At 62.6% G+C, this 24,130-nt stretch overlaps 1 protein-coding gene across 13 annotated transcripts in view; it reads right to left on the bottom strand.

The window, feature by feature from the left end:
• RALGDS (ral guanine nucleotide dissociation stimulator) overlaps positions 1-24,130 on the bottom strand; it is a 47,225-nt gene that overhangs the window by 9,125 nt on the left and 13,970 nt on the right. For 2 of the 13 annotated variants that reach the window (XM_085000489.1, XM_085000495.1), the window contains exons 2-9: positions 22,351-22,782; positions 5,189-5,299; positions 3,848-4,041; positions 3,264-3,323; positions 2,296-2,489; positions 1,799-2,127; positions 840-1,055; positions 456-559 (exon numbers count right to left, since the gene is read on the bottom strand). In XM_085000489.1, the coding sequence (XP_084856615.1) occupies positions 456-559; positions 840-1,055; positions 1,799-2,127; positions 2,296-2,489; positions 3,264-3,323; positions 3,848-4,041; positions 5,189-5,299; positions 22,351-22,452 (1,310 nt within the window). In that variant the 5' untranslated portion in view covers positions 22,453-22,782. Of the gene's footprint in view, positions 1-455; positions 560-839; positions 1,056-1,798; positions 2,128-2,295; positions 2,490-3,263; positions 3,363-3,847; positions 4,042-5,188; positions 5,300-13,837; positions 14,159-22,350; positions 22,783-24,130 lie in introns of those variants that run through there. The other 11 variants (XM_021070962.2, XM_021070958.2, XM_085000506.1 and 8 more) reach the window with 8 other exon arrangements.

The following is a 24,130-nucleotide window of genomic DNA, read 5'->3' on the forward strand; positions in this document are numbered from 1 at the left end:
ACTTTTGAGTTTTTAAAATTGCTTTTCTTTTTGGGTTGCACCTGCGGCATATAGAGATTCCCAGACTAGGGGTCGAATCAGAGTTACAGCCTCTGGCCTACACCACAACCACAGCCACACAGGATCCAAGCCGTGTCTGCAACCTACGCAGCAGCTCGCGGCCACGCCAGATCCTTAACCCACTGAGCGAGGCCAGGGATCAAACCCACATCCTCTTGGGTACTGGCCAGGTTCTTAACCCGCTGAGCTGCAATGCACACTCTGGCAAGTTTTGATTTCAAGTGGACAGAGTTGTGTGGCTGCGAAGTAAACACAGGAAGCTTTTCAAAGTGGCTCAATCCCGGGCCCGACAGATAAGGAAACTGAGTCCTGAGGCAGAGCTGCTGTCCTAAGGCCCCGTCCCCAGGGCCCCAGGCTCACTGGTGGGGGTGGGGTGCCCGGGGAGAAGCCTGTACCTGGAGACTTCATCCCACGTCTTTTTCAGTCGGTGGATGGAGTTGCTCTGCAGAGCCGAGAGGATGGCGTAGAGGGATGAGAAGTTCTTAAGCGCCCGGCACTCCTGGCGGCGGAGGGACAGGCCGTGAGGCGGGGTCTTCGGTCCCTCTCGGTGGGGACCACCCCTCCCAATGAGACGGGACCCCCAGGAGGCACGTGGGACCCCGTGAGCAGCTCTCCCAGGAGGAGGGTCTGAGCTCAACCCGGGGAACGACGCCGAGGAGGAAGCGAGCCGCCGGGCCCTGGGGAGGGCGGGCGCACGGTCTCTCAGGGGCCAGGACCACAGACCGCAAGCCGGAGGGCAGACGGGGTGCAGAGGGCTCCCCCGGGGCTCGGCGACATACCCTGGCCACCTGGATCCAGTGCTCCACCACCCGGGCCCTGCCCCGGGCCGTCACGCTCCGGTCCCCGAGGCAGGTGGTGATGACACAGTTGGCCACGTTGTTGAACTGGGTGACGGTGGCGCGGACGGTGGGAGCCAGGTGCTCCTTGCCCTTCTTGTCCCGCTGGGACCAGATGGAGCCCAGGCAGTGGTAGGGCACCACTTTCTTGAACAGCTCCTGGGGGGCAGGAGGGGTGTTACCCGGCTCTGCTGCACCCCAGCTCAGCATCCACGGTGCCCACCCCGGTTCTGGATGGGGTCACTGGTCAGAGCTGGAGCACGGGGAGCTGAGGAGGTAGGGGGGTGCTCTGGGTTTGTTCCCTGCCCACTGTGGGCGCCCAGCACTCAGATGATGCCAGCAGGAAGGAACTGGCAAGAGAGTTTACTCTCACCAGCCCATCCAAACAGCAGGCGCCAGAAGTGGCTCACACCTGCAGGTGCCAGGTGGCACTCTCACCCTAGATCACGCCTCAGGCCTGGCCCCTGTCCAGAGGCACATTCTTGTGGGTGCTTCAAGCAGAGGCTTTGTCTGGTGTCTGGTGTCTGCTGTGGCCTCTCGCATACATCAGGGGCCTAATAAGTGCTGAAGCTGGTGAGGCCTCCTCAGCAGACGTGAGGGTGGAGGGCGGCCCATGGAGCCGGCTGCACCTCGGTGAGCTCCCCGCCCCCACTGAGGGCGCTAAACCCCACCCAGGTTTCGATAATGCACGGTAGCTGTGCAGAGGGACAGGGGCCCGCGGCCACAGGCTGGAGGGAATCGAGTCCTCGGGGTTGGGAAACCCGCCTGGGGCACGTGGTCTCTAATGGTGGCAGTGGGATTTGGGGCAGGACACCAGCTCCGGACAGGGAGTGGCAGGTCTGGGCGGGAGACGCGGGAAGGAAGGGGCACCCCGACCCGCCCTGCTGAGAAGCGCTGCCTACCGCATCCATCAGCGTGAACTGCTCCGCCACCAGGACGGCAGGGAATGCCAGGAGGTGAGGCTTCTCCTCCCCGAGCCCCTTCTCTGCAGCCACGGGTGAGGGCCAGGAGGGCTCCGGTGCCGAGGCGGGCTCTAGCTCTAGGCTTTGCGACAGAGCCAGCTCCAGCTCAGGAGTCGGTGCTGGTGCTGGTGCTGGCTCTGGGTCTGGAGCTGGCGCAAGAGCTGGCTCTAGGTCTGGGCCTGGCACTGGCTCCAGGTCTGGCGCTGGCACTGGACTGGGTGCTAGAAGGGGTGCTGGAGCCAGCTCTAGCTCTGGGGCTGGTTTCAGAGCTGCAAGGGGAGAAGAGTTCAGCGACGGGCCTGCCTTGCCAAGACAAGTGCCTTCCAGAAAAGTCCACCCCAGGATGCCTTCCCGACTGCAGTCCCTGTGGGGGTGCCCTGGCCCAGCCGCCGCCTCCGGGGCTCCCCCATGGCCAGCACCCGACCCAGCCTCCTCACCCTCTGGCTCTGCCTGGGTGAGTTCCGCATGCTCCAGCTGGGCCAGGAGAAGGTGGGCACGGCGCTCCAGGTCGGAGCCGGGCATGTTGAGCTGCACATAGGCCACCAGCTGCTTGAGGCAGGGAAAGTCGGGGGGCTGACAGAAGTCCTCCGAGTACTGGTCCAGCCAGGTGCCCAGGATGGAGGAGATGGCACTGGGGCAGGAGGGCGGGTGGGCAGGAGAGTCAGAGGCCCGGCCTTTGCTTCCAGAGGCCCTTCCCTGGCACCCCCATGGAGGCTTCTGGGCCCCCCTGCCCATCAAGAGGCCGGTCCCACCCCAGCTCACCCCCCACAGGGCTGCTAGGCAGGGGCAGCCTGGTTGGCAGGCAGGGCGGGCAGTCTCTGCAGGAGGGCACCCTCCCCTCCATCCATGGCGACACCCCCCCCTTCCTCAGGGGAGCCTGACTCACTACTGTCTGCCCACCCCCCACCCACTGGGAGGGAAACTGCAGGACACCCAGGTAGGTAGGTGCTGCAGAAGTGTGGGAGCAAGGAGGGGACAAGCAGAGCGTTTCATGGGCCTCGCACACCTGGACCTGCAGCTCTCGCACCGACGGCTGCCTTGGTCTCTGCCCACATGCGGCTCTCGTCCCCCCAATGACACTGTTCTCAGAAATGGGGACCCAGCCGGCCCCCGAGCCCTGACAGCTCTCCTGAGCCCCAGCTGAGCGCTCCCGGGAGTGACGCACCTCCTGTCCAGGGCCCCGGATCTGGGTGGGGATGGGGCCCCCAGCCTCTGCTCTGCTCCCTGGGGACCCAGGACCCAGGCAGGCTCTGACTCCTTCCCCTCTGCAGGAGAAGCCCCCAGACCTTGGCCCTCTAATCACCAGATGTGCAGCAGCCAGGGTTCTGCCCAACTCCTCAGCCTTGGCCCCCAAATGTCCCCACCTGGAGACAGGTCCCTCCCATGAGACCCAAAGTCGACTCACTTTTTCAGCTGGTCCTGGGGCCCGCCGTCCTCGTGGGCATAAGGCAGGATGCAGCCGTATCTAGAGGAGGCCGTGAGTGCGTCACACCTACCGTACCTGCTGTGAGGTCCAGGGTTACGGGCCGACTCCCCAACTAGGACAGGGCCCGGGAGGGTGGGGAGAGGTCTGCCCGGCTCACTGAGATCGGCCCTGTGCCCAGCAAAGTGCTCAGCACCTTACAGAGAGCCGAGTGGGCCTGGGCCCTCGGCCGGCCCCCGGTGACCCTGCTCTGGCCACTCCCAGGAGGGGGCCCCCGAGACAGAACCCCGACCTCCTTTCCAAATGGGGAGGCAGAGAGCTTCTTCACGGGGGGAGAGGGACACCTCGGGAAGAACCCCCACGTCCCTCGGCGGCCCCTTCCATGGCCAGGCCCAGGGTGACACTGTCCGTGTCTGTCCCACAGTGCTGACAACCTTGTGAGGTCGGCCTCTTGGCAGCCCGGCTTTGACCCGAGCAAAGTCAGGCTCAGAGAGGCCCTGTATCCTCTGAAGCAGCACAGCCAGGAGGTGGGCGGGAGCCGCTGCGCTGGGGGGCGGGGCGCTCACCTTTCGAACAGCAGGTCCAGGACTTGCTGGGTGGTGGTGAAGGCCCGGTAGGTGCACAGGAAGACGGTGACGTAGGAGAGGTCGCTGCCCTGGAAGGCGGGCACCAGGTGCCCCACCAGCTTCTCCAGGGTACCTGCCTTCACCGTCCGCACCTTGCAGGTCTCATACAGGTTCAGGGCCGACTCATTTTCACACTGGGGTGGGACAAAGCAGGACGGACGGTCAGGTCAGCGGCAGCACCTGGGCCACTGGGAGGGCGGGGGGCTGGAGCTCAGAGGATCTTCCTGGGCTCGGTGACTTTGGGCTGGAGATGAGACATGAGGGGTCCCCTGAGCAGAAAAAGGTGCTCAGTATGAAAGCCAGGATTGCAGGAGGGGTGCAGACAAATCCTCCTTAGGTCGTCTGATGAGCTGAGTAATGACAGCACCTGGTCATACCAAGAGTGTCACCCCCGCGAGCCCTGCCTGGCCGAACCTGCCCATTCTAGAGCTGAGACAACAGAGGCTCGCGCTGGGGTGGGAGGGAGCAGGATCCCAGGACGTGCAGGCTGTTCAGAGCAGCACTTTGGAAACGGCCACAGAAAGGAGCCAGGCCAAGGTCCCCAGCAGCAAAAGGCTGACTCAGGGTGCTAACTGGCCTGCCTTCCGAAAAAACGTGGTGCACCTGCCAGGCCCTCTGCGCAGACCTGGAGGGAGGGGTCGGGCTGTGCTCCTTGAGAGCAAGTTGCCGAAGTCTGTGCAGAGCAGCCTGAGCTCTTTAAGGGTAACAAAAAGTCCTACTAAGTGTGGTGCTATAAGGCGTGGCAGAGGTGCAGGACAGACTGACGGCTACTCAGGACAGCAGAAGGCAGCCGTGTTAGACATACTGCAGCGGAGTTCCTGCTGTGGCACAATGGGTTAAGAATCTGCAGCAACTCGGGTCACTGCCGAGGCGCAGGTTCGATCTTGGGCCCAGGAGTTTCCATATGCTGTGTGCGGCTACAAGACTAAAAAAAAAAAAACCCCACGTATTCAGGCAAAACACATACGTAATCCTGGCCTAACATGAAATGAAAATAGTACGAAGGTGTCTTTATTTTTGAGAGCAAACTCACTGCACAGAGGTCAGTGACCTGAGCCACTACGGTGACAACCCCCAGATCCTTTTACCACTAGGCCACCCGGGAACCCTGAAAGTGTCTGTTCTGATGTTCACGCAAATGTGCGGACGGCGCGCGTGCACTTGGCCCGGCCCAGGGCTGGGCAGTGGGAGCAGGGCTGGGGGCTCTCAGGCAGGAAAGCCTGGGAGGGAGTCGCCAGGGGTTCTGGGCACGGCGCTTTCCCGCCCCGCGTCCGCACTCACCCCGAGCCAGCGCTGGCCCTTGGTGGCTCCGTGGTGCACCTGGACCTTCCGCAGGGAGATGGAGTACACGACCCCGTTGACCAGCTCCTCGCCAATCTCCTGTGTGGAGCTCTGCAAGGACAGCGTCCAGCCGTTGGTAGGGGTGGCACGGCCTGGCCAACCGCGCTGCCGGCGGATGCCCCCGTGCCACCTTCTGTTCGCCAGATGAGGCGAAGATCGGTGGCCACAGAGCCCTCTGGTCTGGGACGAAATGGGGCGACAGCTAGGGGGCTGGGGCTTACTGTTGGGACAGGCAGGTGCCGAGCCCCCACCCCCGCCCCTGCCCGCTGGGGCTGCGAGCGAGCAAGATGCACTCACGGGGGGTCCAACCCCACCACAGCCTGTTCCTGCCACCCCCCCAAGACGAGTCCTGCCATGTGGCCATTTCTCAGACAAACACACAGAGGCCGAGTGAAGAGTCCCCGCGTCCAAAGCCCCAGCAGACCCGGGAGCCCAGGGCCTGACTCAGCCAACGGCACCTGGGCAGCTCCAGCCCCGCAAGGAGGGAGCCTGCCCACCCTCATTTGCCAGCCTATGCACTACAGCCGCCCTGGCCCTGGTGTCAGCCCCTTGGGTCTGGGGCAGGTGTGGGCATCCTCGACGGCCAAACCAAGGCTACTTCCTTCCCTTTCTGCTCATTCACATGCGTGTGCTCTCTTGGGCAACAGAGGAATTCCCAGTTCCCTCTGTCATCACGTGCACGGGGACAGCACAAGGACAGCGGTGCTGCCATCTGGGCTAATGGCTGGGGTTCCACACGACCCCGAATCACGGGGGTCATCTGGCTGCTCCCTGGGCCCCGGGCAGAAAGGGGTCCCTAGGAGTAAAGATACAGACGTTGAAAGTTTAGGGAGGAGGTGGGAGCACCAGATGGCAGAGGGCCATCGGTCGCATGGCCAGGGCCACTAGCTGGGACCACAGGTCACTGCCCAACTCAGGGTGGGCACAGAGCTCAGAGAAGCCCCAGCGAAAGAGCTGACACAGCCTGGGTCCCGCTGACAGCCCCTCCCTAAAGCCTTGGCCCAAGGTGGGCCCCTGAGTAGAACCAGGTGCCCAGGGTCTTGTGGGCTGTCCCCCCTGGGCCATCAGCACCCCTGGGGTCAGGGGCCGGGGGGCCTGGGCCTCTTACCTCCTGCCTCAAGGGTGCTGGGAGGGCTCTGGGAGGCCCAGGGCCATCCTCCGGAAAGCCACTTCCTCTGACCTGAGGCCTCCCTCCCACCCTGGGCATCATACCAACGGGAAAGCCGGTGCAATCACGCCAGGCTCCTGACCCTTCACCTCCTCCGCAGAGAAAGCCGGGCATTTCTGGGAAGCTAGCACGGAACCCGTGGGCAGAGCACCCCCGCAATGGGCCCCCCCCTCCCCAGCGCACAACAGCCCACGCTGGGGGAGGTCCAACCCTCCCTTCGAGGAGGGGAAATTCCTCCTCCTGATGCAGGAAAACTCTAACAGATGCTCACTTTCTTCCCCGGCCTCACTCATCCCTCCCCTGCCTGGGAGAGGCGGCGGGGATGTCAGGAGCCTGCCGTCCACCTGCCAGACCAGGGCCCTGTCCCCCCACCCCCTGCATCTTCTCAGGGGTCCAAGACTGCCTCCTGTGAAGGCTGCGGGCCCTCCTGGAAGGCCTGTCCCTCTCCCGGGGATGCCGGGTACATCTGTCCAGCTGGAAGCCAGTGTCCTAAGCACCCAAGTCGCTGGCAGCGGTTTGGAGCGTTTGGCAGCAGGGGGCACTGGACATGAACCCCGTGGGAGCCCGCCCAGCACCTGGCTCCCAGCGGGGCTCCATCAAAGCCTGCTGGACAGAAGTGCCCCCCCGGCCCCCGGCCAGGCCAATGCACGGGGGCCTCGCCATCCCTAAGCGGGTTGAAATAGCGGCTCTGCAGTGAGCCATGGGCCTCGCTGGCAGCCAAGCAGCTGGCTGGCCCTGCCTGGGTGTCATGTGATCCCCGAGCCCTTCCCCCACCCCAAGGGGCCCCTTCTGCCAGCCGGGTGGGGGGCAGGGCAGGACGCTGAGAGCCACACATGCTGGGCCAGGGGAGTCAACGCCCTGTCGCACAGATGGGGGCTCCTCCAGCCCCAAGGAGCTAACCCCGTCCTCCCCGGTCCCGTCATGGTCCCTTCACGGCGGCGGCAGCAGGAGGAACAAAACCAGACCGTCAGAGCAGCGCTGAGAGCAGGCGCCATTTAAACCAACTACAAGAGCCAAGAGCGGAGCGGGCTCCGAGAGAGCTGCCAGGTCCTGGGCACCAAGTGGCAGCGTGGGGCACTGCTCCCTGCTCCCACCGCTCTTCCAGGGACGGAGAAAGAAAGTGCCAGCAGCCCTGGTGTCTGCCCCATGGACACTCTGGGGCAGGAGGGACAGGGCACCGGCCCCCACGGGTGACCCGTTCTGTTAGCAGAGCCGACTGCACAGACCCAGGGCAGGCAGTGCCAAGCCCCTGGGGACATTCTGGCAGGAGCTGGGGCGCTGGGGTGGGGGGAGGGAGTGGCCGAGCAGACAGCAGATCCCCGGGGGGGAGGCGTCCACAGGGCAGCGCTGAGCTGTCAGGGGAAAAGAATGCCACGTGGGCGGCTGTGTCCTCAGGGGACAGGTCCTCCTGTCCGGCCCCAAGCAGGTACCCACAGTCGTCCCCAGAGCCCTGGGACACAGCTGGGCCTGGTGGAGTGGGTGGGGAGGGGCCTCTGGGTGAGCAGAGGCTGGCAGAATGGGCCGCAGGGCGCCCCACACCCTCAGAGCACAGCCCAGAGCCCCAGGGACAAGAGACCGCCTGGGTGGCATCTGTCCGTGTGTCACCTGATCAGCCAGCAGGATGCGGTGTCCCCAGCTGACTGCAGGCCAAGCCCTGGTTCCCCTCAAGGCAGAGTAATGAGGCCCCAGGGGCCAATCGCACCCCTTCCTTCAGGAGAGACCCGAGGGGACCTGCCGGGCTTCTCGCCAGCCCCGCCAGCTCCCCGGAAGGTGGCTTGCGCCCGCACAGATGGAAGCGGACCTTCTCCTGTCCCGATGGCCCCCCGTGGCTCTGGCTCAGCTCTACTCTTCCTGCGGAAGCTACAACTCGGGGCCATATGGGGCCTTCAGACCCACAGATGCCTCCGGCCGCAGACCGGCCCCTCCTCAGGAGACCTGGCCGAGGGCTGAGGCAGATGGAGGAGGAGGCCCTGAGCCCGCACCCCACTCCTCCCGGCTCCTGCCTGGGATGACGCGAGAACCGGGTCTCGGGTGGGGTGGGGGTAGGGGAGCCGGGTGGCCTCCACGAGCAGGAGATCACCACTCGGGGACCTCGTGGCACCCCGCTGAGCTGCCGCCCAGGTCCACTGAGCCACAGAGTTCAACCTGAGGCCCTCGGCCGGCCTCCCCCCAGCACCCCCTGGCCCTGGGTACACGAGGCCCTTCTCCAGGGTCCCCTTGGCCAAGCCGCAGCCCTCGGCCTCCCTGAGCCTGAATAGGAGATGGGGGAAGGGCAGCAGCTTTCCAACAGGGTCCCGAGAGGGGACACGTGCCCCGGGACCAGCTCGGCGCTGGGCATACAAAGTGCCCAGGAACTGGACCAGAGGACGCTGTTGCTGGGGAGCTGACGGTGGACGCCGGGGCCGGGAAACCTCCCCGGAGGACCGCCAGATGCTCTGGGAACCTGGAGGAGGCCCCTGTGACACGGAGAGCAGGTCATCCTGAAACGCTGCAGGGAGGAGGGAACCAGGCCTGCAGCCTCCTGACCTTTTCGCCTTGGTTCGAATGCGGGAGCCCAAACTCCAGAGGGATCGGGGCTCAGCGTCAGCCTCTCAGAATCCCAGGCTCCCCAGACAGTTTGAATACAAAGTCTCGCACCCATTTTACAGATGTGGAGACCAAGGCCCAGGGGAGATGGTCAAGGGGAGAGTGTCCAGGCAGAGGAGAGAACTCGAGGCTTCTCAAGGCTACGTCCTGGGTCCTCTCTTAGACCATCTGCCCAACAAGGCAGGCAGAGTGAACACGCCAACAGTGTGTGACCGTCCCAGGATGCGGCAGGGTCTCACCTTTGGGCCTGGCCCCACCCTCAGGCAGGTGTCCTGCACCCGGAGCCCAAGCGCCCCAACGAGACCCCGGTGACGACTCAGGATCACTCAAGGATGGGGGTGGGCCACACTTTTGGTCCCCAGGCTTCACAGCCCAGAGGTGGCCTTGGCAGGGAACCACACAAGGGGCCTGATTAGCAAGGCCACCAGGGAGCTCAGTGACCCCAGAAGCTGGGGTTTGGGGAGAGCTTCAAACTGAGCCCCCACAGAGGCTGCCCCATCTCCCCTAAGAACCTCCCTGGCCAACACAAGCCCAGCTACTCATCGGCCTTTGGAGGAGAATCGCGCCTCACATGGGGAGGGGAGACCAGACGTCAGGCTGGCCTGGCCCACCTCGTCCTCTGCCCATCCTGATGGTCAGGCCTCCTATCACGGGACAGCCAGAGCACCCATAGGCCCAAGGTCAGCTGCAAGAACCAGGCCTGGGGAGCACCGTGCCGACAGCACCGGCCAGTATCCTGGAACGCCGGGAGCGGGCCCTCCCCTGGCACTGTCAGAAGACGCAATTGCGGTAGCCACCACCTGTCCAGCTCTGACGTTGTGCCAGGCACTGTGGGGACTGCTTGTTGGGCTGGTTGTCTCGTTCAGTACTCGCCAGACCCCTACGCAGAGGAACTGGCATCAAGTGTCCATTTTACAGATAAGGAAACTGAGGCTCAGGGAACGAGAGCAGGTCGAGGACCGAAAGAGGCTGAGCTGGCACTCTTGTGGGAGAGGGTGGGACTCTCCCCTCCAGTGCCTAAGCTCGGGGCCACAGGCATGGCTCTGCCCCTGGGGTCAAAAGGACATTAAGCCTCTGGGCAAGACTACAGCGCTGACTGTGCAGGCAGCCGAGTGTTCCCTGGGGCAGAGAGAGAACCCAAGGCCCAGGAAATACCTGCTCGCAAGACCTCCCCGAATGCAGGCCTGCAAGGTGGCACCCCTGGCCTGCTCACTCAGCACCCTCCTGGCCATCATCTGCTCACCACCCCACCCCTCACGGGCTGGCCCAGGAACGGAGACTCGCGGCTGCTCCAACATCCACTTCTTTTGCACTGGGTGGCAGGGTTCAACGCCCACCTCCTCAGAACCAGGCTGGGGAACACGGTGTTTCTGGGCCTGTAAGGCTGGACACCTGAGCCTGAGACACGGTGGACACACGGGGTGCCATGCCTCAGGGGCCGCCTGCCGGGCGGCCAGTGCTCCACTGCTGGGTGCAGCCTCCTGAAACCACCCCCGCCGGCTCACTCGGAGGCTGCTGATGGCCGGTGCTGGGTCCACTTCAGACCCTTGCCTCCAGCGGAGAAGGGGCCTGGAAAGAGCCAAGCTTCCCGGCTGGGCATGGGGCCCCAAAACCGCCCACCACCTCCTGAGCTGACCCCCAGCAGCTCGGGCTCCATCCCTGAGCCTCCAGGGAAACAGCCCAGAGGGGGCCAACCTGGAGGTCCCCCCGCAAGGCAAGGAACAAGGACAACGTGGCACCCTCTCTCCTGGGGCCCCAGAGCAGTAAAGCAAGAGGGAAACCTGAAGGTCCACAGGGTGCCAGCAGGTGGCAGCCAGTCAGTTCCCTCTTGAACTTGACAGGCTCTGCAGCCACGGAGGCTGCCCCCTTGGAGTCTGCCAGGAAGCCCTCCTTGAAAAACAGCAGTCCACAGACCTAGACACACACACACACACACACCCCTCTTAGGCCAAGCCTCTTGGCCTAAGGCTAATGAGCCCTGGGGGTTAAACTGGAGACCTACACATCATGTGATCAAGAGACCAGACCACGGGGAAGGAGGCCAGGAGGCTGGAGGGAACAAGGGAACGTATCTGCCTGTGAATCTCCACATAATCAGAAAAGCCCTCCTCACCCCACTGTGCGCGCACGCACAGACACACAGACACACAGACACACAGACACACACACAGCGTGCAGGGCTTGCAGGCACACTGCCGGGTCGGAATCCCGCCTCTGCCAGCTCGATGAGACTGTGTGACTTAAGGAAGCTCCAGTGCCTTGGTCGTGTCCTCTGTTAAATGGACAATGGCTGATCTGACCAAAAACACAGAACGCTTGCAAGCTACTTAGCGGAAGGCCTCCCACAAAGTGCTGGCTCGCACTGGCTAGGATTTCAAACCTTTAGGGTCCAGCCGGGGGCTTGTTTCTTCCTTGAAGCTCTCCCCAGTGTCTCCTGGCCCAAAGCACTTCCACCTGGCCCTGACTATAAGCGCCCCTACCCTCCATCCATCGCCATGGGGGCTTCTGGGCTGCCGGGGGCCTGGTTCCGTCCCCCGCACAGAGGCTCCATCGTCCTCACTGTCGGCTGGGCCCCCTGCTTCTTTGCTGCCCGGGGGCTCTTGCACACAGTAGACGCCAGCAGAGAACACAGCCCAGGTTCAAATCCTGGCTGCATCCTCCTGGTTGTGTGTACATGCAGATGAGGGACTTCACTCCTCTGCGCTCCGGTCTCCTATAAAGTGAGGCTGGCACCCACTCGGGAGGGTGGGTCGAGGCCAGCTGGAGCGAGCGAGCGGGTGGTGTCTGCAGCCAGGAGGTGCTCCAGACTCTGGGACTCCTGCCTGGCTCGGGGGCAGGGGCCTGGTGACCTCTAGAAAGCACAGAACTGTGCGGGCTGAGCTGAGTCAGCAGGGGCTTGGCTTAGAAATATGATGACAAGCAGATGCCCAGATGTGCAAGGACATCTGGCGGCCCAGAGAGGGAAGGACCGGGTGGGGGCCTGGGAGGGAAACAGGAACGGGTGAAGGAAACAGAAACTGCCTGGTGGTTTCCAGACACGACAGGGACCACAGCAGCCGCTTCAGCTCTGGCAGGCTACAGCGACCAGGAAATCGGCCCCAGAATGGGGGGGTGCTGTTGGCAGGAGGGACAGGGACTTCCCCGCCCCCTCCCCCAGGCAATGGTAAATGGTCATTGTGTTCGGTTTCCGGCAGTGGCCTTCTCTCCTGCCAGGACCCTGGTTTTCCTGTCGCAGCCAGAAGCTTCCCCTTTGATTTCTAATCAGCAGCCACGGCCTGGATCTCAGCGCTGGGGCCAGGGAGGGAGAGCAGGACGGAGAAGGGGAGACAGAGGGAGAGGCAGAGCTGGGGAGAGAAGGCGGAGCCCCGGGCAGGGGTCGGGCTCAGATCTGCTTCTCCCTCGGGTTCCTTGGGGATGCAGAGGTACGGGGGGCGGGGGGGGGAGCGGGCAGAGGGAAGACAGAGAGAAGCAGCCCAGCGGCCCGCCCCTGTGAGCACGCAGGCTGGACCCTCCAGCACACAAAGCCCGCGGAGCTGCCAGACGTAATGAGAGTCAGATGAGCGCTGGGCTGGTGTCAGGCCCCCACCCCCATCCTCCCAGGGGTCCTGTTCCAGCTGCCAAGGAAGACCAGAGCTCTGGGTGGATGAGGGTCCGGGAATATGCCGGCCAGGCCGCCCACGAAGCTCAGGAGTAGAGGGTCTCCCCAGGTCCTAAGCTGGGCCGCCCAGAGCTCCCTCCACCGCTTGGCTTCCCCCTACACTGGGCAGGGAGATGCACTTTGTTCTTGGGCAAATCTGCATCCAGGCCCTGACGAGGTACTGGGGACAGACACACAGAGGCACAAGAGCCAGGCCCTAAAAAGATGGAGGTGGGGGATGCCAAGGGGGCCCGAACCAGCACAGGGGCTGAGGAACTGCACAGAGCCCTCTGACTCAGGAACGGCCTCTGTCCCAGCGCCGACCCTGGATTCTGCTACCTCGGCCGCAGAGAGTCAGAGTCAGGTGCACAGTCAGGTGGGGGGGGAGGGCAGCCCCCTCCCCCTCCTCCCTCCGGCTGTGCCCCAGGACCCAGGGCCCACTGGGTCCCCTGCTGCCCAGAGCACCCTAGAAACAGGAATCCAGCCCTCACCCATGACCCCTACCCCCCTTCATGATAAGCACATTTCCCCTTCTGAATCCTCCCAAATCCTTACAAATTCATTTTCTAATCAAGCAAAGAAGTGAGTCACTCCTTGGCCTGAGAGGCCCTTGTCCCAGCCTCCCTGCCTGGGCACCTGGCTCCCAGGTTGGAGGCCTGTCTCCCCTCCTCCGGGCAGCCCTGACCATCGCGTCCACTTCTGGCCCCAGGGAGGGGCTGTCTGGAAGGCCTTTGTGGATTCTAGGCATTTGTCACCCTAATCACTAACTAGTTCACCACTTGCATTTCGAAGCCACACACCCTAAGGCCCGGGGCTGCTGCAGAGATGAAACACGGCCCAGCCTCGCGGTTGGGAAATTCAGACCCAGACAGTGACTGCCCGCGGGAACGAATCTACCTGGGCTGCAGGGGCGCGGGGCTGGCACGCCTCGGCTTGGGGACGGATAGAGGGGGGCCAGAAAACCCGGTTCTGGTCCCTAAACAGTTGGGCCGGCTGTGCGGCAGCCCCCACATCCATCCACCTGGCTGCCTTGGGTTTGGTGCAAGAAGGGGGATTTCTGCAGAAAGACCCTCCCCCGCAACCCCCTGGACCAGGGGATGGGGACCACAACCACTGGAGGTGGGTGACCCGCTAAGGACGCCTGGGCCCCCACCCACTCCTCGCTCGGCGGAGCGCGGGGCCCGCCTGGCTCACCCACCTCCAGGCGCGGCAGGTCGGGGTCGAGCTGCGTGAAGCTGTGCAGCACCACCGGGCAGCTGTCGGGGCCGCCCACCTCCAGGCGCACGGCGTCCCACACGCTGCGGCTCCGCCGGGAGCCCGGAAACAGCGGCTCGGCGCCGCCCGCAGGCCCAGCCGCCTCGGCCCACATGCGCTGCACCATGGACGGCTCGCAGCGGCGGGGGCGGCCGGCCGGGCCGCGGGACCCGAGGCGGCGCGGGCGCGGGCGCGGGCGCGGGGGCCCGCCCGGCGCGCGGCGGGAGCGGCGGCAGCCCGCGCGGCTCGGCGCAGCCTGGCGCTCTGCGCCGGCAGCCGGGCCTCGCTGAGGTCAGCCCGGGGGCGGGGCAGGGGGCGGGGCCCGGGCCAGGGGGGCGGGGCCGGGGCTGAAGGGGCGGGGCCAGAGACGCCGGAGGGGCGCGCCCCGGCGGGCGTGCGGGCTGTTGGCGTCCCAGGGAGGGCGCGTGCAGCGAGTGCGGTGGGGCTGTGGGTACCGCAGTCTGGCACTTTGTGTGGGTGTGTGCGCTGCTGCAGCGCACATGTTGTGTAGGGGTGTGACTTGCGTACGTGTTGATGAGCGGCCAAGCGGCGGGTCCCCACCTCCTCCTACAAATTCCATTTAAGCCCCTCCCTAGCGCCGTGGCCTCGGGCAAGTTGCTTAACCTCTCTGAGCCTCAGAGGATCCGAGAGGATCCCACTGGGTCACTGATGTACAGGTGCCTGTGCCTGGCTGTGTGCTCCTGAGTCCTGGACCGGTGACCGGGTCCTCCGAGCGTTCTCCGAGCCCTAAGGCTGCTCCGAGGAGGGACAGGCGGAAAGGAAGCCATGGAGGAGGGGCAGTCTTGGGGGTGACAGGGACGAGCCCAGGCCAGGCATCACCAGGTTGGGGCCTACAAACATTTAAGAGTGAGGGATCGAGAGGGACACATGCCAGCCGAGCACCTGCCATTGGCCGGGTCAGCTGGAGGCACTGGTAACTTGGGCGCTGAGGATCTCAGGGCCTTCGTCAGGGTAAGGCAGGGATGCTGAGGGCTGCGGAGGAAGCAGAGAGGGGACGAGTAGACCACTGAATGAACAGGACCGCTCTTTCACACCAACACAGTGCCCTGGCCTCAGCCCATGGCCCTCACAGAGGCCTGCGATCACTGCTAGCAGCCCTGGCAATGCCACCAACCTCCCCAGCATGGGTTCCAAACCTCTGGGCCTCGCTTCCCGTCCATCAAATGAGAAGGCAGGTCCAGGACTACACATTCCGTAAGCCTATCTCGGGCACCCACTGTGTGCCAAGCCTCAGGTCTCCATGGACAGCGGGGCCCCAGCAGCTCCCTCCCACTCACGTGCCCACCTGGGTGGCTTGAGCACCTGCCAGGTGGTCCTCCATCAAGCACCAGGCAAGGCCTTGGCAAAGACGCATGGAAAACAATTCGGCGATTTCCATTAAGGGCATGAAAAATGATCGTGCCCTTTAACGAGACCAGCCCGGATTTCTATACAAGGATGTCGATGGAAACCTCGATTACAACTCAAACACCCCACGCTGACTCACAGGCAGGTCCCCGCGTGCCATGTGCCATTACACACCACAGGCTGAGCATGATGCAGACAGATGCTCAGCTACCACTGTGAAGTCAGAATCGCAGGGCAATTGCTTTTCCAAAGGTGACGGTAAGGTGCGTGCTTAGGCCGAGAGGGACCTACGTTGCAAAAGTAACAGGGTTCTTTCTGGGCAGGGCTACACATTTTTTTCTTTGTACTTCTCAGAATGTGCTGTTTTTTTTCTAAAATAGTTTGGTAATCACATGCACGTGATGATGATAATAAAAGCTGCGTTTTGGTTTTTGTTTTTGTAGCAGGTAGATCTGGCTTGGGGTGGAGACCGTAGAAGGCTGTTTGGGAAGCCCCGGGGGAGGGCGAGGTGGGTGGGGCGTATTTAGAGGAAGGAGGTCCTCCAGGAGCAACTGAGGGGTCACTTGGGCCCTGGCCGCTGCCTCGGGCTAGAAGCTTCTCCACTCCTTCTCCCGAGGCCAGGCTCTCAGTGCCTGGGGAATCCAGCACCTGCTCCCTTTATCTTTCTTCCAGGGAGGGGCCCGCAAGCAAGCTCGTGCCTATTTTATAGCTGAGGAAGGGGGCCAGGAAAGCCAAGTGACCCTGAGTGTGCCAGTGTCACCACCTCTCTGACTGTGAAGGTCAAGGGGCCGGGATTAGGAGAGTCCAAGCAGGCTGGACAGGTGAGGACGGTGGCATTCCATCCCTACCCTCTGCACCAACGCAGCCGGCCAGGCTGCCACCTAGCCAACCACCTGGACATCATCTGTAGGGGGAGGCGGTGGCGGGGGTCCCTCTGGTCAGTGTCTGCCCCTCTCTGCCTTGTTCACCCTTGCTTTGGGGCTCCCCTCCCGGGTTCCTGGCAAGCTTACCCACTGCTGCAGCTGCATGCACACACGAGCACGCACACACACAAACAGCCTAGTTCCCAGAGTGGCCGTGTAGCGTGGAGGACAGGTTCTGACGCTGAAATGCCCAGGTTTGAAGCTCAGCTCCACCCCTTTCTTACTGTGTGACCCTCCCTCCCTGCCACCCGCCACCCTCCCTGCCCCGCTTTACAACTCACAATATCTCCAAGGCTCAGTCCCCCCTCCCCCCTGCCATTTAGCGAAGAGGGCATACCTAAGGAGGCTTCGCAGGTAAAGCACTGTGCACAGGTGGAGACGCTGGGCAGGCAGGTGGAGACTCTGCCCCAGGCTGTTAGCAACAGGGCACCTCCCGTGGGCAAAGCACTCGCCCTGGCCCTCCAGCGCCTCCCCTCACAATCCTGCCCGAAAGCTGTCAGGGAGCTCACTGGCCCAAAAGATAAGGGACCCTCAGGACGGTGGGTGCCACCTGATGGGAGAACACAGAGCCACCCCTGGAAGTGCTCCTGCCAAAAACCTACCCTGAATCTAACCAGGCCACTGCATGGAATGACCCTTTGGGGGAATTACAGGTGACAGAGGAACACATATGAGGATACACCCCCTCCCCCAAATTCCAGACTGTGGGACTCTCCACAGGACAAACCGCCCGGTTTCTTCAACAAATACATTTCAGGGGGAAATGTAGAGTGAAAGAAAGGTAGGACGTACTATAACCAAATGCAACGTGTGGGTTCTGGGTTGCACTTTTTTTTTAACCTCTCCGCAGCAGGCAGAAGTTCCTAGGCCGGAGTTCCTGCTGTGGCACAGTGTGTTAAGAATCCAACTGCAGGCGTTCCTGTCTTGGCTCAGTGGTTAATGAACCTGACTAGTATCCGTGAGGATGCAGGTTTGATCCCTGGCCCCTCTGAGTGGGTTAAGGATCTGGCGTTGCCGTGAGCTGTGGTGTAGGTTGCAGATGTGGCTCAGATCTGGCGTTGCTGTGGCTCTGGCGTAGCCGGGCGGCTACAGCTCTGATTCGACCCCTAGCCTGGGAATCTCCATATGCCTCGGGTGAGGCCCTAAAAAGACCAAAAAAAAAAAAAAAAAAAATTCAACTACAGTGGCTCTGGTCATTGCAGAAGCGAAGGTTCGGTCCCCGGCCAGGTACAGTGAACTAAAAGAGCCAGCGTCACGGCAGCTGCGGTGTAGGTCGCAACCGAAGCCTGGATTCAATCCCCAATCCAAGAACTTACACATGCCAAGGGTGCAGCCATTTAAAAAAAAAAAAAAAACAAAGCTCCCAAGCCAGGGATCAAACCTGCACCATAGCTGCAACCCCAGGCACAGCAGTGACAACACTGGATCCTTAACCTGCTGAACTACTGGGGAACTCCCGGTTTGTGATTTCAACAAGGCGACTGTTTTTTGTTTTTTGGTTTTAGGGATGCACCTGTGGCATACGGAGGTCCCCAGGCTAGGGGTCGAATCAGAGCAAATGTTTTGTTTGTTTGTTTTGTTTTGTAAGGGCCGCACAGGTGGCATATGGAGGTTCCCAGGCTAGGGGTCAAATGAGAGCTGTAGCTGCCAGCCTACAGCAATGTGGGATCCGAGCCACGTCTGGGACCTACACTGCCGCTCTGGCAATTCGGGACCCTTAACCCGCTGAGCGAGGCCAGGGATCAAACCTGCATCCTCATGGATACTAGTCTGGTTCATTACTGCTGAGCCACAACAGGAACTCCAGGGCAACTGTTAAAAACAAAGAAACAAAAAACCAACAACAAAAACAAACAACAAAACCCCCTAAGGAACAACTGGGATTATTAGAACACTGTTGGATATCTGATGGGAGCTGACACCATTTTTGGGGTGCAATCCTGGGATTTTCGTCCTGAAATACTGACGGATGGAACATCGTCTGCTGTGGGGAAGGGGCAGGATGTGGGGCTGGTAAGAGAAGCAGCAAGAGGGGCCCCGCGATGGTGATTAAAGCTGCGTGCCTTCACGCCATTTTCTCTACTTCTGTGTCGCTTCTGGAATGTTCCATAACAGAAGTTAAGAAAGAGAAAGGACACAGTTTGAGGCTCACCCTGTAATGCTGCTGAGGTTCCCATGGAGGGAGGACAGTAATGTCCAGACATGGGGTCCGCACAGGGACACCCGACCAGCTTCGCCATGTCCCACGTGCCCTCCTCTACACCCAAGGCGCTCAGAGCGTCCTTACGGCACAAGGGACCAGAGGCAGTGGGCAGCCGGGAGCTGAATCATGGGGGACTCAGGAGGGGCCGGAGGCAGCCCCCAAGACCTTGGGGGTCTGAAATCAAGGCTACACTAACCTTGCCCTGTAGGGTCTGCATGGAGGGAGAGGGCGCACGCAGCACTGCTCCAAGTTTTAGGCGCTGGTGCGCTCCTGCCTCGCTTCCTGCTCACAGCTCATCCTGCCCCCGGCCATCCCAGGTTCGCAACCTTTCCCTGGGGAGGTGCATCCATCCCTCCCCAGGGTCACAAGGGACCCCAGACAACATCCCTGTACAGATCGCTCCCGCAGGCGGGATGCTCCTTCCACAGGAAGCTTAAAAGACAGGTTGTCGCTGACAGCCGGGAAGAGAACCAGGCCAAATCTAGCCCACACGTGTGTTTGGCTTGGCTGACAAAATGTTTTGCAATTTTTGAGCCAACAGTAAAAGGTCAGGTGACTTCATATAAAAGTCCACGTTTCCGGCTGCTCCCGTAACTTCAAACTACCCAGCCACACCGGCTCTGCATTCTCTAGCGACAGGAGGCTGGGTGGGAGCTGGCCGGTGGCTGTCCTCTCCAGCTGGGCCAGGACTCCACTGGGCTTCCCGTCACTCCCTGGCTCAGGGCCCCTGAGAAGCCACCTCTGGTTTAAGAGAAAGGTGTGCTCAGGCCAAATCTCTGGAGACACTTTTATTTCCCACTGCCACCCACCATTGGTCCCCCCGATGCCCAGCAGCCAGAGGGGTCCTGACTCTTCAAAGCCCCCCACCTCCTTTGTCCTCGGACAAAAGACCAACTGCTGGTGTGGCCCCAGCTGGCATCACTGAGGACCTCCCTTGCCACGCCCGGTGAGTCTCCCACAGAATGGCCTCAGACCCCAGTGCCTCGAGCCAGCCCCTCTCTGCCTGGCCCAGGCTTCCCACTTTCCTCTACCTCTTGGCCTGGCACGTGATGCCCCATTCACAGGGTCCCCGGGAATGGGTGTGAGCCCAGGGTGGCACTCTGGGGAGGCCCGCCAGGCACACAGTGGCTCAGCATGAGAACCAGGCTCCCGGCAGCGTCCAGGTGACAAGGGCCTTGGCCATCACCTCCCCCAAGCCGGGCTCGGCCAAGGTGATGGAGGGAGCGAGGAAGAGCAGCCAGGTACCAGCCTTAGGTCGGGCCTTGGTGGAAAAGCTTTCACCTCTCACCGGGCAGGTGGAGGTCACTCCATCTGGCTCTTGTGGCCTATTTTTAGAGCCTGGGGACGCCGTGGAGGGGGCGTGGCCTGGCCCGGCTCCTTCGTCACTTCCCTGGCCTGATGTCACCATTCCTGGCTGCCTGGGTCCCCGGGCAGCCCTCTGTGGGTGGATGAGCCCACACCTTGGCAGGAGGTGACGCACCTGGGCTGAGTGTGGGAGGTGTTGGCACAGCTGGGCACCACCCCCTCTGCCGCTGGCTCCTGGGAACTTCCAGGGGCCTCCTCCCCCTTGGGAGAACAGGGAGTCCCCACGGGCCGGAAGCCAGGCTCAGAGATGGTCTAGAGGTGGGAAATGAAGCTCCCGAACAGCCAGGGGACCATCCTGGGTGGAGAGGTCTGATCTCACCATGACCCCAAATCTCTGACCTCACAGGGCGCTGCTGTCCCAGGGCGGACCTGGAACAAGACACACGAGTGCCCAGAGCTGTGAGGATCAGGGCTGGGGTGCCAATTGTTCTGGATCTGCTGGGAGCTGGCTGTGGAGCCTCCCCGTCCTCCTGGAGAGGGGTGCTCATGGCCCCTGACTCTGGGATGCTGCGGGGGGAGTCCTCAAGGGACCACACGCCAAGTCCAGGGTCGCTGGGATCCACAGAGTGAGACCAGGCTCCACTCTGACAACTGTCCTCCACCCCCAGAGCGCTCAGTGCCGGGCCCCCCGAGGGACCCTGGACACCCCAAAGCCCTCCAGTCCAACATAGGACGAGCCTGATGTGAGGGCACAGAAGAGGAGAGAGGAAGAAAAAAATGGGAGGGGACACAAACAGGGGGAAACGGAGGCTGAGACTCCAGAGGGAGCCTGAAACACGAGAATAACAAGGGGGAGGTCAGACAGGGAAACAGAGTCAGACCAGAGGGTCCCGTCTGTTACAGAGCCCACAGCGGCCGAGCGCTGGGCACACACGGCCGGGGGGGTGGGGGGGCTGGAGGTTTGGGAAACTCTCTCTTAAGACGCAGAGCCCAGGTTTGTGTTCCAACCCCTGCTATGCACCTTCCTAGCTCCAGTTTCACCTCCCTGAGCCTCAGTTTCTCCATCAGTAAAATGGGGATGACAATACTAATAATAGGAACAGTACTGTTACCGGCACCACCTGGCTCTCAGGAGAGCGGAGGGGAAAACAATGCACAAAGGCGCTTTGCAATCTGAGAAGCACCGAAGGACCTGGAGCCGCTCCGACGGCCCCCAGCCACCCCTCCCGCCCGGGCGGGGAGCAGGCAGACAGGCGGGCCTGGTGGGCACACGCGGGTATCAGGGTACCAGCAGCAGCGCACCCCCCCAACTCCCCTCTCACGCCCAGAACAGAGACACAACCTCCGCTGGCAGCTTCAGGCCAAACTCCCTCAACCAGTTCTGACGGGAGAGGAGGAAGCTGAGGGCCTTGGCCGTGACCTAGCCAGCCTCTCTGCAGAGGCACCGGTCGCCCTGGAAACTCACCTCGGTGGTTGGTGCCAGCAGAGGTGTCGTCGGCAAAGGCGTGGGGCTCTGGAGAGCAGCACGTCGGGCGATGGCCCAGCGCCTGGCAGTCACCACGGAGACACAGGCAAAGAACACCCAGCCCTTCCTGGCCCTGGGCTCAGCGGGCCTGGCTTCCCGGGCCATGGAGCGGCAGGAGCCGGGCCGGGGCTGGGCTCCCAGGGAGGCCCTCTGCCAGTGTGCCTGCCCGGCCACCAGCCCCAGTGGAGTCGGGCACCCGAGTGCCTAGGCCTGGTGTCACCCGTGTGGCTGTCATACCTGCTCCTGTGACGAACAGGGCCAGGAATTCCCGCTCATACCAGGCCTCAGGCCAGCCAAGGATGGGAGGACGGGGCTCTGTCCTGGGCCGGGCCAGTAGCTCCAGCTCAGACCTGCCCACCTGCGGTGGGCCCAGCTGTGTCCTCCAACACCCCAGGCCCCCTCCCCATTCCCCCTGCCTGGGGCAGGGGTGGGGGAGGAGGACTCACCACCACCCAGAGTCAGAAAAGGTGGCAGGCACAAGTCACAGAGATTAAGCAGGGTTTGTGGCCAGCGGGGCCATCAGGGGGTGGGAGCCCAGCCAGGCACTGCGGTGGGGGGGGGGGCGGGCAGGAGACCCTGATTACTCTAAGCCACCGTCTCACTCCGGAAGCTCTCCCTGCCACTGAGCTCTCAGGGCTCCGCCACCGCCGGTGCCCAGACAGGGGATTCAGGTTTAAACAGTGGGGACCAACCTACAGTTGGCAAGTGTTTATTTTGCCAAGTAGGGCAGTTCAACAAGAAATACTATCACCACCACCGTCGTCATTTCAGAAAAGACCCCGCCGAAAGTGACTAGGAGGGCCCACAATCAGAAAAACAGGCAGTCGTTAAACGAGGAAGATTGGCTTTTAGAAAAGCTCACGCCTGGTCTCCATTTTCCTTATCTCTCTGCAAACCAGACATTGGAAGCTACGGGATGAGTCCGACCCATCCATCTGACGAAAGGAAAAACTGAGGCCCCGGGGAGCAGGGACTTGCCGGAGAAGTCAGAGGGAGAACGCAGGTGCCGGGCCTGCCCGCATCTCGGCAAAGCCCACACCCCCGCCTCCTTCCATCTGCGTTCAGGGCTCGGATCCCAAACCCCCGAGATGCCAGGGTGATCTAGAAGCCAAGAGGCGGGACCACTTCCTTACCCTCCTGGGATCCTGGTGGGCAGCCGGCGGGGTGCACAGGATCACAGAGGCCGAGGGGAGAGGCGGCTGGACGGGGGCTCCGGAGCCGGCCCGCAGGCACATCAGGCCCCCAGGCCCTGGCGGGGTGGCGGGGGCCCAGCATGCCGCCCTGGCACCGAGCCCCGCCAGCACTCACTCTGCCTCTCTGAGAGCGAGTGAGCGTTGCACATCCTCTTCCGGTGGCTTTGCGGGGAGCAGGGGACGCGACGAAGCAGGCAGCTCGGAGGCCAGGAACCGAGACCTGGTTCCTGCCACCGCCGGGCACTGCCTCCCTGTGGGACTTGCAGGTTCCTCTTCTCGGGGGCCTATTTCCTGATCCGTTAGGGGGCGGGGGGTGCAGCCTACAGGGGCATTTGAATTCCCCCCTCGCGCTCCTCTGGGGCAGGAGGGTTTCTTTCATAGAAGAAATGATTCAGGTTAGGAGTCCCTGGGGGGTGGGGATTCTCCAAAGGACGTGGGCAGGCCTCTGGGTAGGGGGTTCCAGCTGGACCCTGAGGCCACCTCCTGCCTCCGCGTGCCCACTCTCCCACCTGCAGCCAGAGCACGGTGCATCTCCGCTGCACTGAAATCCCTCCAAAGCCTTCTTTCTGTCCCACGCACAGGAGGATCCAAAGTCCTCTCTGTCCCCAGCCCTCAGGTCCCCCCACTCACTCAGGGTGACCACCAGCCCAGGCCCACCTCCCCTCAGACCCCGCCTGCTTTCTCCCCCGCCACCCTGGCCCTTCCGTGCATGGTGACACTTAACCTGCACCTTAGAGAAACAGCGGAGGTGACTGGGTTCTCTCTTAGCAGTTCTGGGACTCTGGGCTAGTGACTTAATGGCCTTGGTTTCCTCATCTGTAAAATGGACACGAGGACCCTGGACGGCTCGACAAGAACTCTGCACAGGCCTGGTTCCTGCAATACACTTGGCAGACCTGCATTCTGACCGGCTCCCTTGGTCTTGCACCTGCCCCAGGGCCTGGTGTGAAATTCCCCCTGGGTGAAGGTTGGTGGCTATGGCCCCCGCACCAGGAGTGCTGTAGCCTGGCTCCCCCTCCAAGGACAAGCTCCAGACAGCAGCCTGAGGTCTATCGGGTGCTCAGCGTGTACCCTGAACCGGATGCCAGGGGAGAACTTGGATGTGTTTGTCGAAGAGCAGCAAACGTTCGTGGGGCACCGCGAGGCAACCCTGGTCCCATGAGAGGGGAGGCCGGGAGGGCTGGCAGACACACTGGTCCACTTTCCCCAGGACAGGCTGGCAGGGCTCCCCCAGGTGCTCAGTCTTATGGGGGAGGCCCCGTGCAGATGCCAGGAGGAGAGGCAGGGGCAGCAGAAGAGGGAGACAGCTCCAGGTGCCCGGGCCACCCACCCTCGGCCTCTGCCCCCCCCACACCCCGTGTTCCCCGCGGACTGGCCGAGCAACCTCGGGCACCCCTTGATGTGGTCTGGCTGCCCTGTACCTGGACCGGTGAGCTCCCCCTAGCCCTTGGAACACTGGGTGAAATGGGGGAGGGCCTCCCAGCTCCCAGGCCCAGGGTTGAGGCAGGGATCAGCAGGCTGGGGGGTGGGGGGGTGGGGGTTAGGGAAGCCTTTCCAGCCCTGTGAACATATTTGGGGGTGGGGGGAACTTCAAGAGGCCCTGGGAGGAAGTGGGGGCGGGGTTACAGGAACCAATAGGGAACCAGGCTGCCCCGTTAGGTGTGTCTGTGTGTTTGTTAGTGCCTTTGATTTGACAAGCAGTTGTTGCATTTATTGTGCA

The sequence above is a fragment of the Sus scrofa genome, chromosome 1 (genome assembly GCF_054392235.1).
Source record: "Sus scrofa isolate SSC_HxYL_T2T_F1_AM1 chromosome 1, Sscrofa_HxYL_maternal_Yorkshire_Landrace_v2.0, whole genome shotgun sequence".
Taxonomy (NCBI): domain Eukaryota; kingdom Metazoa; phylum Chordata; class Mammalia; order Artiodactyla; family Suidae; genus Sus; species Sus scrofa.